Below are 16,361 nucleotides of genomic sequence, written 5' to 3' on the forward strand. Positions count from 1 at the left end.
TAGTGGGACTGTTGAATGAAGAGAGATTTGGTCAATTAAGCCTATATTCACTACACTTTGGAAGAACAATAGGGGATCTCAGAAAGCAATTAAATACTAGATATCTAGAAAGCAAAGATGAGATAGGGCTTAAAATTTATAAGGTAACCAGGAAAGAGCTTAAGAACGGACTTAGGATAGATAGAAGGGGGCATGAGCAGGCCTTAGTGAGTAGAATTAAGGAAAACCTCAAGGTGTTCTAAATGCACATGAAGAACAGGAAGATGTCTAGAGTGAGGTTAGGACCAAATCAAGGATATAGAACATAGAATAGTACAGCACAGTACAGTACAGGCTCTTTGGCCCACAATGTTGTGCCGACCGATAAAAGAGGAAATATGTGCCTGGAGTCAGATGAGGTACAGTGGTGCTCGAAAGTTCGTGAACCCTGTAGAATTTTCTCAAATTTTGCATAACGTGATCAGATCTTCATGCAAGTCCTAAATCTAGATAGAGAAACCAATTAAATAACACCAACACCATTATACTTGTTCACTTATTTATTGAGAAAAGTGATCCACTATTACATGTATTTGCTGGAAAAAGTATGTGAACCTTTGCTTTCAGTAACTGGTGTGACCCCCTTGAACAGTAATAACTTCAACCAAATGTCTCCAATAGCCGTGGAACAGTCCTGCACATCGGCTTGGAGGAACTTCAGGCCATTCCTCCTTACTAAACTGTTTCCACACTGGGATGTTGGTGAGCTTCCTTGCATGAACTGCTTGCTTCAGAGTTTCCACAACATTTCTATATGATTATGGTCAGGACTTTGACTCAGCCATTCCAAAACATGAATTTTCTTTTTTAAACAATTCTGTTTTGATTTACTGTCATTTTTCAGATCATTGTTTTGTTGCATTATCCAATTTCTATTAAGCTTCAGATGATGGACTGCTACCATGACATTCTCCTAGAAACCATAGAAAAACTACAGCACAGAAACAGGCCTTTTGGCCCTTCTTGGCCATTTTCTGCCTAGTCCCACTGACCTGCACACGGACAATATCCCTTCATACACCTCCCATCCATGTATCTGCCCAATTTATTCTTAAATGTTAAAAAAAAAACCCGCATTTACTACCTCGTCTGGCAGCTCATTCCATACTCCCACCACTCTCTGTGTGAAGAAGCCCCCGCTAATGTTCCCTTTAAAATTTTCCCCCCTCACCCTTAACCCATGTCCTCTGGTTTTTTTTCTCCCCTTGCCTCAGTGGAAAAAGCCTGCTTGCATTCACTATCTATACCCATCATAATTTTATATACCTCTATCAAATCTCCCCTCATTCTTCTACGCTCCAGGGAATAAAGTCCTAACCTATTCAACCTTTCTCTGTAACTGAGTTTCTCAAGTCCCGGCAACATCCTTGTAAACCTTCTCTGCACTCTTTCAACCTTATTTATATCCTTCCTGTAATTTGGTGACCAAAACTGAACACAATACTCCAGATTCGGCCTCACCAATGCCTTATACAACCTCATCATAACATTCCAGCTCTTATACTCAATACTTTGATTAATAAAGGCCAATGTACCAAAAGCTCTCTTTACGACCCTATCTACCTGTGACGTCACTTTTAGGGAATTTTGTATCTGTATTCCCAGATTCCTCTGTTCTACTGCACTCCTCAGTGCCTTACCATTTACCCTGTATGTTCCACCTTGGTTTGTCCTTCCAACGTGCAATACCTCACACTTGTCTGTATTAAACTCCATCTGCCATTGTTCTGCCCATTTTTCCAGCTGGTCCAAGTCCCTCTGCAGGCTCTGAAAACCTTCCTCACTGTCTACTACACCTCCAATCTTTGTATCATCAGCAAATTTACTGATCCAATTTACCACATTATCATCCAGATCATTGAGATAGATGACAAATAACAATGGACCCAGCACTGATCCCTGTGGCACACCACTAGTCACAGGCCTCCACTCGGAGAAGCAATTCTCTACTACCACTCTTTGGCTTCTTCCATTGAGCCAATGTCTAATCCAATTTACCACCTCTCCATGTATACCTAGCGACTGAATTTTCCTAACCAACTTCCCATGCGGGACCTTGTCAAAGGCCTTACTGAAGTCCATGTAGACAATATCCACTGCCTTCCCTTCATCCACTTTCCTGGTAACCTCCTCGAAAAACTCCAATAGATTGGTCAAACATGACCTACCACGCACAAAGCCATGTTGACTCTCTCTAATAAGTCCCTGTCTATCCAAATGCTTGTAGATTCTGTCTCTTAGTACTCCCTCCAATAACTTACCTACTACTGACGTTAAACTTACCAGCCTATAATTTTTCGGATTACTTTTCAATCCTTTTTTAAACAATGGAACAACATGACCCACTCTCCAATCCTCCGGCACTTCACCTGTAGACAGCAATATTTTAAATATTTCTGCAAGGGCCCCTGCAATTTCAACACTAGTCTCCTTCAAGGTCCGAGGGAACACCTTGTCAGGTCCCGGGGATGTATCCACTTTAATTTTCCTCAAGACAGCAAGCACCTCCTCCTTTTCAATCTATACAGTTTCCATGATCTCACTACTTGATTCCCTTAATTCCATAGACTTCATGCCAGCTTCCTTAGTAAATACAGACGCAAAAAACCTATTTAAGATCTCCCCCATTTCCTTTGGTTCCGCACAAAGCCAACCACTCTGATCTTCAAGAGGACCAATTTTATCCCTTACAATCCTTTTGCTCTTAATATACCTGTAAAAGCTCTTTGGATTATCCTTCACTTTGATTGCCAAGGCAACCTCATGTCTTCTTTTAGCCCTCCTGATTTTTTTCTTAAGTATTTTCTTGCACTTCTTATACTCTTCAAGCACCTTATTTATTCCCTGTTTCCTATACATGTCATACCTGTAAAACTTCTTGATACAATTTTGAATTCATTGTTCCCTCAACGATTGCAAGCTGTCCAGGACCTGAGGCAGCAAAGCAGCCACAAACCATGATGCTCCTTCCACCATGCATCACCTTTGGTAGGAGGTTTTAGTGTCGGTGTGCAATGCCCTTTTCCATCTAAATATAGCAATGTGCATTGCTGCCAAAAGTTCAACATTTTTCTCACCTGTTTAATAAATATTGTCCCAGAGGCACTGTGGAACATCCTGGTGGTCTTTTGCAAACTTGAAGTATGCAGCAGTGTTATGTTTTTGGAGTGCAGTGGTTTCCAGCGTGGTGTCCTTCCATTAACACCATTCTTATTTAGTGCCTTTCGTATAGTAGACACATGAACAGAGACTTTAGCAATTTCTAGAGATTTCTGCAGGTCTTTTTCAGTTACCCTCGAGTTCTTGTTCACCTCCTTCAGCATTGCACGTTGTGCTTTTGGTGTGATCTTTATAAGATGCGCACTCCTAGGGAGAGTAGCAACAGTACTAAATTTCCTCCATTTGTAGACAATTCTCCTACTGTGGACTGATGAACATTCAGGTCTTTAGAAACACTTTTGTAGCCTTTTCCAGTTTCATGCATCTCTACAATTTGAAAGTCCTCTGAAAGTTGCTTTGATCAAGGAATGGTGCACTTAAACAGATCTTTCTTGAGAAGAGCAGGCTCTGTCAGTAACCTGACTTTGTGTCTTTTTTATAGGGTAGATCACCTCTACAACCCACACCTTCTATCTCATCTCATTGATTGGAACACCCGACTGCAAATAGCTTTTGCAGAAAGCATTACCCCAGAGGTTCACATACTTTTTCCATCAAATACATGTAATATTGGATCATTTTCCTCAATAAATGAACAAGTATAATTTTTTGTTATTTATTAATCTGGTTTTCTTTATCTAGTTTTAGGACTCATGAACAAAAATGTGATCAGATCTTCACATATTTATGCAGAAATAGAGGAAATTCTACAGGATTCACAAACTTTCTAACACCACTGTAGGACAAGTCCTCAATGAATACTTTGCTTAGAATTCACAGTGAGAGGGACCGTGATGAATACGAGATCAGCATAGAACAGGCTGATATGCTGCAACATGTTGACACTAAGAAACAGGATGTGCTAGTACCTTTGAAAGACATTAGGATAAACAAGTCACTGGGTCTACGTGGGATATAACCCAGGTTACTAAGAGAACTGACTGAAGAGATTGTTGTGCCTTTGGCAACGACTTTTGCATCCTCACTGGCTGAAGAGAGGCGAGGAGAATACTGGAGGGTGGCAAATATTATTGCTTTGTTCAAGAAAGGTAACAGCAATAACCTTGGGAATTCCAGAGCATGACTCTATAAAGGATGAAATATGAAAGTAAGCTAGTTAATATGAAAAACGATACCAATTTTTTTTGTTTTACAGATAATATAAAATAGAAGTGAGAGTGGATATGGGACCACTGGAAAATGATGCTGGAGAGGTAATAATGGGGGACAAATAACTGGCAAGCAAACTCAGCATTTTGTGTCAGTCTTTACTGTGGAAGACACCAGCAGTATGCCAGAAATTTGAGAGCCAGCAGGCAGAAGATGGTGTAGTTGCTATTACTAATGAGAAGTTGCTTGGGAAGCTGAAATGTCTGAAGGTAGGCAAGTCCCTGGACCAGATGACTACACCCCAGGGTTTTGGAAGAGGAAGCTGAAGAGATTGTAGAGGCATTGGTGATGATCTTTCAAGATTCACTAGATTCTGGAATGGTTCCAGAATGGTTTGGAATATTGCAAATGTCACTCCACTCTTGAATTCTACTTTCACAAAGTTTATTTGATTTGATGCAACATTACTGCGAGATAGGGGGAGAAATAAGTAAAATATTGATGTAGACTAGCTTTGCATAAAAATACTTCATTAATAGTAGCTGTATGCTTTAGTTAACATCATGGATTTCATGCCATCATGAAGCAGGCAAAAGATGGAGATGAATTTCTTTCAGCAGATGAACTGCAGGATATTCCACAATCTAGGTGACTGTTTAAGAGTCAGAAAAATTGCTGATGCTTATTGCATATTTCTTGGAGTGGTTGCAGGTGATACACGTTCACTGTATCTCGAGAATGGATGAAATTCACACTGAGGAACAGCTCTTTGGCCACTGGGAACAAATGGCTGAGAAGAACCTTGCCACTGACATTTTTTAAAGCAAACAACAGCACAAACGCCTGTAGTTAGCAGTTGGATTTTTCATCTGACAGATAATCATAGTTACAAAACCCAAGGGCACCTGTGATAATCCCTTTCCAGATACAAACATAGGTGGTTCTGGATTTGACACTGGAGCCCCTAATTGCTTCGTTATACAATTTGAGTTTAATATTGTCTGCTCCTGAGACTTTGTGTAAAAGGGTTGGGAACTTGGTTAGGTAAGCATATAGAACCAGGAGGTAGTAGCATGTATTGGCATCAAGGATGATATGCAGCTGGAATCTGCAGCATGAGACAAAGGTGTACGTGGTAAATGGGAGGCCTTCAAAAGTGAAATTTCAAGAGTGCAAAGGCTGTATGTGCCTGCCAGAATAAAAGGAAAAGATAACAGGTTTAGGGAACCTTGGTTTATAAGAGGTATTGAGGGCCTGGTTAAGAAAAACAAAAGAAGGTGCATGGCAGGTAGAATCAAATGATGTACTTAGGGAATATAAGAAATGCAAGAGAACACTTGAGAAATAAATCAAGAGGGCTAAAAGGTATGAGGTTGCCCTAGCAGATAAGGTGAAGGAAAATCCTAAGGGCTTCCATAGATACGTTAAGAGCAAAATCAGAATGGTATTTTATGCATGGAGCCAAAAGAGATGGTGGGGGTGGAGTGGAAAGATCTTAAATGGATTTTTTGCATCTGTATTTACTCAGGAGATAGACACAGAGTCTGCAGAACTAAGGCAAAGCAGCATCGACTTCATGGACCCTATACAGAATAGAGAGGAAGAAGTGTTTGCTGTCCTGAAACAAATTAGGGTGGATAAATCCCCAGAGCCTGACTAACAAGGTGTGAACTCAGACCCTGTGGAAGACAAATGCAGAAATTGCAGGGCCCTAGCAGAGATATTTAAAGCATCCTTAGTGACAGGTGAAGTACCAGAGGATTAGAGTATAACTATTGTTATTCCACTGTTTAAGAAAGGGTCTAAAAATAACCAGAAAATTATAGGCCAGTGAACCTTACATCAGCAGTAGGAAAGGTATTGGAAAGTATTCTAAGGAACTAGATCTGAGAGATTTGCATAGACATGGACTGATTTGCGGCCTCGTGTGTGGTAGGTCATATCTAACCAACCTTATTGAGTTTTTCCAAGGAAGTTACTCAGAAAGTTGATAAAGCCAAGGCAGTGAATATTCTCTATATGGATTTTAGTAAGGCCCTTGACAAGGTCCTATATGGATATTAGGTTGGTCAAAAAGGTTCAGTTGCTCAACGTTCAAGATGAGGTAGTAAATTGTATTTGACATTGGCCTTGTGGGAAAAGCCAGAGAGTAGTATTATTTTTTAAAAACGCAAACAACAGGAATTCTGCAGATGCTGGAAATTCAAGCAACACAAATCAAAGTTGCTGGTGAACGCAGCAGGCCAGGCAGCATCTCTAGGAAGAGGTACAGTCGACGTCTCAGCCTGAAACGTCGACTGTACCTCTTCCTAGAGAGTAGTATTAGATGGCTACCTCTCTGACTGGAGGTCTGTGTGCAGTGGAGTGCCACAAGAAACAGTACTGGGCCTGCTAGTGTGTGTCATCTGTATCAATGATAATGTGGTTAACTGGATCAGCAAATTTGCGATGACACCAAGATTGGAGGTGTAGTGAATAGTGAGGAAGACTATCAGAGCTTGCAGCTGGATCTGGACCAGCCGGTAAAATGGCAGATGGAACTTAATGCAGACAAGTGCAAGGTGTTGCACTTCGGTAGAACCAAACAGGCTAGGTCTTACACGGTGAACAGTAGGACACTGAGGAGTGCTGTAGAACAAAGGGATCTGGGAATACAGGTCTACAATTAATTGAAAGTGGGGTCACAGGTAGATAGGGTTGTAAAGAAAGCTTTTGGCACATTGGCCTTCACAAATCAAAGTACTGAGTATAGGAAATACGATGTTATGTTAAAGTTGTATAAGATGTTGGTGAGGCCCAATTTGGAGTACTGTAAGGTTGAAAGAGTACAGAGAAAATTTACAATGCTATAATTGGGACTGGAGGACTCAAGTTATAAGGAAAGACTGAACAGGTTAAGCTTTTATTTCTTGGAATATAGAAGACTGAAGGGAGATTTGATAGAGGTATACAATATTATTAGGGGTATAGGTAGGGCAAATGGAAGCAAGCTTTTTCCACAGGTTGGGTGGGACTACAACTAAAGGTCATGGGTCAAGGGTGAAAGGTGAAAATTTTAAGGGGAATACGAGGAGAAACTTCTTCAGAGGGTTGAGAAAGCTTGGAATGAGCTGCCAGCACATGTGGTGCATGCAAGCTCGATTTCAACGTTTAAGAGAAGTTCAGATAGATACATGGATAGTAGGGATCTGCAGGGCAATTGTACCGGTACAGGTCGTTGGCAGTAGGCAGTTTAAATGATTCAGCACAGACTACTTGGCTGAAAGGCCTGTTTCTCTGCTGTACTTTTCTATGACAGTATGACTCCATGACACTGGGCACAATTGAACATTGCCATTTAATTTGCTCACGTACAATCCTTTGATTCCTGTTCCAATAAATACTGCTCTGCTATAGACAAATCTCCTTATCAACAAGACAAGGAAGTCTGGTAGATTGAAGGTCCAATCATCCAATCTGGCAATACGTAACTCCATACTCTAAGATTATTAACTGCCTTCTTAATTCAGAAAAAATTATAAATAGACAAATGTTGCCTTTGCCAGCAGTGTTCACATTCTGCAAATAAACAATTCTATACTTCAATCTAAAACATAGTGGGTTAAGGTTTAACTAATTGATACATTAATAATCTTAACCAAGATACCAGATAAGGCAACACAATTCTCCATGAGATCCTACACAGTGGATGAGACATTTTAAGAGTAGTTTTTTTTCTAAAGAACGGCATCAAATTCTCTAACAAAACACACTAACAAAAATAGGATGTGTATGGTGCGCCAAAGGGAATTACCTACAACAAAGTAGATGCCTTTGGGGGGGGGGGGGCTGTGGAGGAATGACTTTCAAAATTATCAAATTCTCATAACTGTATTCATAGAATTTTACAAACTATGCAAGCAATGAGAAACACGTGAGCTTTGCTTTTTTAAAAAATGACTTTGCCCAATAATTAACAACCTTTATGCAACAGAAACTTTCGGACAGCATTGATCATTATGAAGCATACTCACTTGATCTGCTTCTTGTTCAATCTTAATTATTAATGGTCTTGGAACTTTTAATGTAACATCAGTCCCATCAAGAACGCCCATGTCTACACGACCCTCCATTATGGAATCAATAACTTCCTTCTCTTTCTCCAACTCCAACAGCGTGTCCATTACTGTGTTCCACATCTCACGTGGCTGAATGGAAGTAGTTTTAGTGCAACAAATTACACAAAGTAGTTCAAAGAAGTAGTGCAAAACATACACAATTCTCACTCAATACTAATTTTTATCTCACACTCCATATAGACTGATTACTATAATTTTAGGCAAGGTGATATTTCATAAGTCAGTTTTAAGAATGAACCAGTAACTGAAATACTGAACAAACTTAGAGATTTCAAAAGTGTTCTTAGAAATTATTAATAAGATTGCAGATGCTGGATTCTAGAGCAAAAAAGCAAACTGCTGAAGGAGTCCTAATGCAGGGTCTCAACCAGAAGCACTGAGATTGCCTTCCAGCCCCACAGAAGTTGCATGACCCACTGTGTCCCTCAAGCAGTTTGTTTTTTCCTCAAACAAGTGGTAATAAGGCTTAACAACAGGAATTCTGCAGATGCTGGAAATTCAAGCAACACACATCAAAGTTGCTGGTGAACGCAGCAGGCCAGGCAGCATCTATAGGAAGAGGCGCAGTCGACGTTTCAGGCCGAGACCCTTCGTCAGGACTAACTGAAGGAAGAGTGAGTAAGGGATTTGAAAGCTGGAGGGGGAGGGGGAGATGCAAAATGATAGGAGAAGACAGGAGGGGGAGGGATAGAGCCGAGAGCTGGACAGGTGATAGGCAGAAGGGGATACGAGAGGATCATGGGACAGGAGGTCCGGGAAGAAAGACGGGGGGGGGGGGGGTGACCCAGAGGATGGGCAAGAGGTATATTCAGAGGGACAGAGGGAGAAAAAGGAGAGTGAGAGAAAGAATGTGTGCATTAAAAAGAGTAACAGATGGGGTACGAGGGGGAGGTGGGGCCTAGCGGAAGTTAGAGAAGTCAATGTTCATGCCATCAGGTTGGAGGCTACCCAGACGGAAGATAAGGTGTTGTTCCTCCAACCTGAGTGTGGCTTCATCTTTACAGTAGAGGAGGCTGTGGATAGACACGTCAGAATGGGAATGGGACGTGGAATTAAAATGTGTGGCCACTGGGAGATCCTGCCTTCTCTGGCGGACAGAGCGTAGATGTTCACCAAAGCGGTCTCCCAGTCTGCGTCGGGTCTCACCAATATATAAAAGGCCACATCGGGAGCACCGGACGCAGTATATCACCCCAGTCGACTCACAGGTGAAGTGATGCCTCACCTGGAAGGACTGTTTGGGGCCCTGAATGGTGGTAAGGGAGGAAGTGTAAGGGCATGTGTAGCACTTGTTCCGCTTACACGGATAAGTGCCAGCAGGGAGATCAGTGGGGAGGGATGGGGGGGACGAATGGACAAGGGAGTTGTGTAGGGAGCAATCCCTGCGGAATGCAGAGAGAGGCGGGGAGGGAAAGATATGCTTAGTGGTGGGATCCCGTTGGAGGTGGCGGAAGTTACGGAGAATAATATGTTGGACCCGGAGGCTGGTGGGGTGGTAGGTGAGGACCAGAGGAACCCTATTCCTAGTGGGGTGGTGGGAGGATGGAGTGAGAGCAGATGTACGTGAAATGGGGGAGATGCGTTTAAGAGCAGAGTTGATAGTGGAGGAAGGGAAGCCCCTTTCTTTAAAAAATGAAGACATCTCCCTCGTCCTAGAATGAAAAGCCTCATCCTGAGAGCAGATGCGGCGGAGACGGAGGAATTGCGAGAAGGGGATGGCGTTTTTGCAAGAGACAGGGTGAGAAGAGGAATAGTCCAGATAGTTGTGAGAGTCAGTAGGCTTATAGTAGACATCAGTGGATAAGCTGTCTCCAGAGACAGAGACAGAAAGATCTAGAAAGGGGAGGGAGGTGTCAGAAATGGACCAGGTAAACTTGAGGGCAGGGTGAAAGTTGGAGGCAAAGTTAATAAAGTCAACGAGTTCTGCATGCGTGCAGGAAGCAGCGCCAATGCAGTCGTCGATGTAGCGAAGGAAAAGTGGGGGACAGATACCAGAATAGGCACGGAACATAGATTGTTCCACAAACCCAACAAAAAGGTAGGCATAGCTAGGACCCATACGGGTGCCCATAGCTACACCTTTAGTTTGGAGGAAATGGGAGGAGCAAAAGGAGAAATTATTAAGAGTAAGGACTAATTCTGCTAGACGGAGCAGAGTGGTGGTAGAGGGGAACTGATTAGGTCTGGAATCCAAAAAGAAGCGTAGAGCTTTGAGACCTTCCTGATGGGGGATGGAAGTATATAGGGACTGGACATCCAAGGTGAAAATAAAGCGGTGGGGGCCAGGGAACTTAAAATCATCGAAAAGTTTAAGAGCGTGAGAAGTGTCACGAACATAGGTCGGAAGGGATTGAATAAGGCTTCCTCACTTCTAGAGCATCTCTGACCATAGTTCAAAGTTCATTCTTAGGTACAATTTACAAAAAAAAGCAATCACTGAGGATGCTTGGCGGGAAGATGTTTGCACATCAGACTCTCCACGTGAATGTATAATAGCAATATTTATAAATTTTCATTTTCTATAAAAAGAATTCTTTCACAAAAACTGGGTGGGTATATAGCCAAAAAACTAATGTGTCAGCAAATAGTAAAAATAAACAGTGACTTGTCTAAAACTTGTATCCCATTATATTGCCAGCTTTACCAAGCAATCAGTTCAACACAGAAATGTAAAAAAAAGTAAAGAGACAATTTTGCTATGGATCAATTGAAAATTAAAGGAAATTAAATTACTTTTGATACAAACCTCATTCAGTTCTGGAAAACTTCCTTCTGTGAAGCCATTGGCAGCTCTAGCAAAAAGTTTAAAAAGTTTTTAATAGTTTATACACTGCAGATGTGGAGCATATGGAGCACATACAAAAGAACAAACAATTTAGGATGCACACATGCATGATATTAAAAGAAAAAAATTGTTTCACATCAGGTCAACTATCATCAATTGTCTCCAATCTCATACAGCAAAGCAAGTTATCTTGGTCTTTATACTAAGTGACTGACAAGAACAAATTGAGGGGAAAACATTTAAATTCCTGCCTGTTTACACAGTACCGTTTGAAACTCGTTCGTCACCATTGCGTAACAAGTGCTACAATTGGCTTTATCTTTTTCTAGAGGGTAAATGAGAGCATTCACATTTGACAAGAATTTCACTCTAGGCATGGACACATGACAATTTTTCTTATGATAATAAACTAGATAATAATGAACAAACATAGCTCCATACAGTGCAGAGCCCATCAGCTCACTTTGTCCATGCCAATCATGATTCCTATCCACACTATTCCCAGTCTGCATGAGATCTTTATCCCTCCAACACTATCTAAATGCCTTTTAAATGGTGTAAATGTATCTACCTCTCCCACCACCTCTGGCAACTCATTCCATATATATCTACCACTATGTGGAAAAACTTGCCCCTCAGCTCTCCTTTAAGGATCCACTTTGAAAACACACATCAGATCTTGTGATCCTTTTGTATCAGCTTACCAATGGAACCTCATCAAAAGACTAAAAGTCCATGCAAACTCCGTCTACAATCTGCTTTCAATTTCTATAGTTACCCTCTCAAAGCAATAATTATGTAGCATGATCTTCCCTGCGCATAACACATGATTGCTCATTTCATTGCCCAGCCGTAAACTGGCAACCGATTTGACTCCATCTCTCAGAAGGGACAAAAATACCAATTTTCGTCTCTTCTACATCCTGTCCTTTAAAACAACTAATTTAATTTACATCTAGTCCTCACAAAGTGTTATCAGCAACCCACATTCTATGGTTGAGTCAGAATTCCACAACACAATCATCACCAAATGAAGGACATTAACATTTGAGATCATAAGGCACATTCAGATGAAATAATGTTTTCTCAAATTAAAGGTAATGATTTTCACTGGATGTTTATCCTGTAAACTAATAGCATTACCCATTAAGTATCTACCAATGTTATTATGAACCAGACAGCTAAACAAATCTTACTTTCCTAGGAGGACCTTCATTTCTTTATGCTGTTTCTCCAAGGCTTGATTTTCTTTAACCAGTAATCTAGAGATAAGTATAAAAGTTTGCTTGTTATACAGGTCATTTATCACAAATAACCCAGCTAAGCCCATTTTATGTGAAAACTCACTACAGAAAAGAAATACATGTACATCTTTAAAATCACACAAGTGTGTTTTTTTTTCACAAATATAAAAAAAGAGCATGACCCAGGAGCTTAGATGAAGCCATGAATTTTAAGAGGAATTTCCACACAGCAAAAAGTGGTCAGAATGTAGGGATAATATTCCAAGAGACAAGTAAAGGAAGGAGTGGTGGCATATACAAGAATACACAAGATGAGCTTTCACTTCAAAATAAAAGACAAAACTTTCAACCTCAAAAGGCGAATAATCTTCGCCATTGCACTTTCTCAAAACGCATACATTTTTGTACGTACAGTATCTGATGCTGGATGCCCAATTCTGATTGTTCCTGAAACAAGGATGTAATTAAGAGCTAACCACCTTAATGGATCCGAAGTCATTTACAGGAGGCCCCAGGTTACAGGAGATCTGATGTACAAAAATCTGACTTATGCAAATTCTGCCAGACTCTGCTGTCAGATATAGTTCTCGAATCTTTTCACCAGAAAATAATGCGGAGCTAACCTATGGAGAAAGGCAATGTCTTATCCAAACTCTTTTAGTGAAGATCAAAATAATATGAACTTCAAGTGATCTCGTTAGTGTACACTTACTTTTAATAAACTGCTGATAGTTTTCCTTGCCAATAGCAAATCAACTATGCCATCACTCCTGCCAAACTGCAAACATTTGTCACAGTTCATTTGTTGGCAACAACCTATATCACTTTTGCAGACCAGACCTCCAGGTCAATCAAAGTTAAAGATTTCACATGATTTGGGAAGAAAATTTTCACTTCCAACCTACGGAAAGTTCAGTATTTATACAGATCACAGGAACAGAACTTTTACTTAATCAGTGCACTTCTTGTATAAAGCTGGACTGAGTGGTGACTGCATATTTCCTTCCCTGGGGAACATTAGCAAACTGGATGAGATTTCTGTTTCTGTTTTGTTACTAAGGGATCTGGACTTGCATCTCCAGATCAATAGTCTGAAACTCTGGCTGTAGTCCAATAGTTTACTCTAACTGGTACCCATCTATAACCTTCCTGCACAATATTATAATTATATAACTCCCATTTTCATAACTTTTTTCCCTCTTATCAACATTAATTTTTTTTATATGGTCCCCATTGAAGATGTCGATCAAAATGACTAGTCTTCAATTAAACCTTGTTTCTAAAAAACAATTGCCAGGGATTAAGATCAGTAGGTATTGAAATGTTGATTAACCATTAAAGTGATCCCTATATTATGGTTTACAGGGCATTTCAACAACTGCTTCCAGCAACTCAGACCTCCCATGTTGTCCATGTGGAAATGCACATTGCCTGAGCATTTCCTTCATTTGCTCTGGTTTCCTCTCATATCCCAAATAAGTGTGGGCTAGTAGGTTGGCCATTGTAAAGTAGCCCTGGTGTAGGAGGGTAGCAGAATTAGGGTGGAGCTAATAGAAATGTGGGGAGAATAACAAGACTAAACTAATACATGGCAGATGGTGGAGACTTAATTGGCTTGAGGGCCTATAGAACTTAACAACTATTTTGCATGACCTTAACATAGAAACGAAATCTGGAAGTTAATATTTTTATAATATCTAAAACCAGAGAACATAGGCTTAAGGTGAGAAGTAAAAAGACTGAGAAATAATAACGTTATCTCTCCCCCTCAGTGTGTGGTTGCAATTTGAAACACTACCCGAGGGCACAATGGAGGCAGGTACTCGCACAATGTTAAAAATATGTAGATCAGGACTGGAATCACCAAGGCTTAGTTGCTTGTGGGCTAAGTGTTGGTAAACAGAATTAGTGTTCTATATCTGTTGGGCACATGGCAGTTTCAGTAATGTACAACTCTGTTGTAGTATAGCATTACATCAGAACATTTTATTAGCCACACAGCATTTCCAAACCAATAAGATGGCTTTGAAACACTATCACATAATTAATATTTAGACCATGAAGGAAATGAAGTACGCAGTCACGAATGTCAGACCTTGTCTGACATTTTCAAGTCTTCTTTTAGTTCACTGTATAATTACTGGTTCTCTAAAAGGGTGCCGAGGGAATACACTGGTTCAGTACCTGCCAAATTTACTTAATCCCCTACAGCGGTGCCGAAGATTTTCCCTGGAGCCTCTAGCCATCTCTTGCCACGCAAATTGCATAAAGCAATTCCAAGCAGCAAAGCCCAAAAGAGAGAAAAAAAAACTCTAGGTCAAAACAAGATTGATGAAGCTCTAATAGAAATTTTTGCACCTTCACTGGGGACCGGTGAAGTACCAGAAGACCTATGGACAGCCAATGTTGTCCCATGTTCAAAAATAGCAGTAGGGATAAACCTGGATACTATAGGCTGGATTCATCAGTTGTATGCAAGGTGTTGGGAAAGATTTGTAGGGCAGGGCTTAATTTCGCTTGGAAAGAAATAGTGCTTATAATATCACAAAGTTCAAACTGGCTACAAAAAAGGATGTACATCACCCGCGCCCCCCCCCCAAAAAAAAGGATTTGGAGAGAGCTGATTTCAATGGGATAAGAACAGATCTGGCCCACAAACTGGAAACAGAGCGACACAACAAAATTATAATCCAACAAATGAGTGGTCATTATTGATTAACAAGAGTTAATCAGTAAAGGACATTTTAATACTTCAATCAAGAAAAGCCACAGTGTAATTGTGACCTTTTTATCTGCAATTGCTCTTTTATCAGCAGTCCTTGCAGTGACAATGTCAAGCATAGAATTCCATTCCTTCAAATATAGGAATGGTGATATACTAAGACATTACAGCATACAACTTTTAGAGGTGATTTTATTATCTTGACTGTAGTAACTACAGGCAGCTGAGCCATTAATACAATTCACAGTTTGCCACAAATCATTTGGACATATTAAACCCATCGACAGAGATGTCAACTACTATAATTCAAAGAATAGCGAGAGACTGGGCTATATTCTTCTTGTTTCATAAAAAAAAACATTACAGCTGCTCTGGATACAGTGACCAAGAGTTGCATTACATCAGTACTCGAACAATTACTGGATAGGTAGGTGGCAAATTTTTTGCAACATTAGTATAAATACAAAACACCAGACTATATAAAAAAATGCAGTTATCCAAATATACTCACGCTTCCCTTCTTTTATATTCCTCAATGACAAAAGCTTCTTTCTGAATTCCTTCTAAGAACTGGCTACGTGCAACACAACATTTCATTGCTGCTAAATGAAGGTCTTGTGATCTTCCCCTCACTCTCTTGTTGCGCCAATTGTTCTCTATTTTAAGTGTAGGAGGATAAAACAATTAAAAAAACTTGAAAATCCTTTAATGAGAATCTTGCCTTTTAATTTGATAGAATAAAATCCCCCTTAAACACTGCATCGTGGGTCCTGAACTTTCAAAACAGATAGTGTATATACTCTCAGTGCAAGTGTTACTTGAGGAACTTCTAATGAGAGGCTGTAAATTGGCAACCTTTAAAGCTGCAATTTTAATATCAATGTGAAGTTTTTCAAAGGAGCAAGAAAATTCCAGATACATTGAGATTTAAATTATGTTCCCCTTTTCTAAACAATTTACTTTGGCTGCATTACAAAGTTTCACTGGACCTTTTGACTTGGGGAAAGAAATGTAAAATGCCCTTAACTTCAGACAGATAACAGCAGAAGGCATAATGTAATAATCTACCGCTGCTGGTGAAAGGGATCTGCCAATATCTGTGCAAAACTATACTAGCAAGATGAGTAGCTTCAAGAAAGTTCAAAGTGAATAAAAAAACTGACCCAGTGCTAAACTGAAAGCTA

General features: G+C 40.3%; 1 protein-coding gene across 1 annotated transcript in view; it reads right to left on the minus strand.

The window, feature by feature from the left end:
- Positions 1–16,361, minus strand: part of haus6 (HAUS augmin-like complex, subunit 6) — a 65,420-nt gene that overhangs the window by 32,644 nt on the left and 16,415 nt on the right. The window contains exons 5-8 of the mRNA XM_063047639.1: positions 15,689–15,833; positions 12,408–12,473; positions 11,173–11,218; positions 8,322–8,495 (exon numbers count right to left, since the gene is read on the minus strand). Of these exons, the coding sequence (XP_062903709.1) occupies positions 8,322–8,495; positions 11,173–11,218; positions 12,408–12,473; positions 15,689–15,833 (431 nt within the window). The remainder of the gene's footprint in view (positions 1–8,321; positions 8,496–11,172; positions 11,219–12,407; positions 12,474–15,688; positions 15,834–16,361) is intronic.

This window comes from Mobula hypostoma, chromosome 5, assembly GCF_963921235.1.
Source record: "Mobula hypostoma chromosome 5, sMobHyp1.1, whole genome shotgun sequence".
NCBI lineage: Eukaryota > Metazoa > Chordata > Chondrichthyes > Myliobatiformes > Myliobatidae > Mobula > Mobula hypostoma.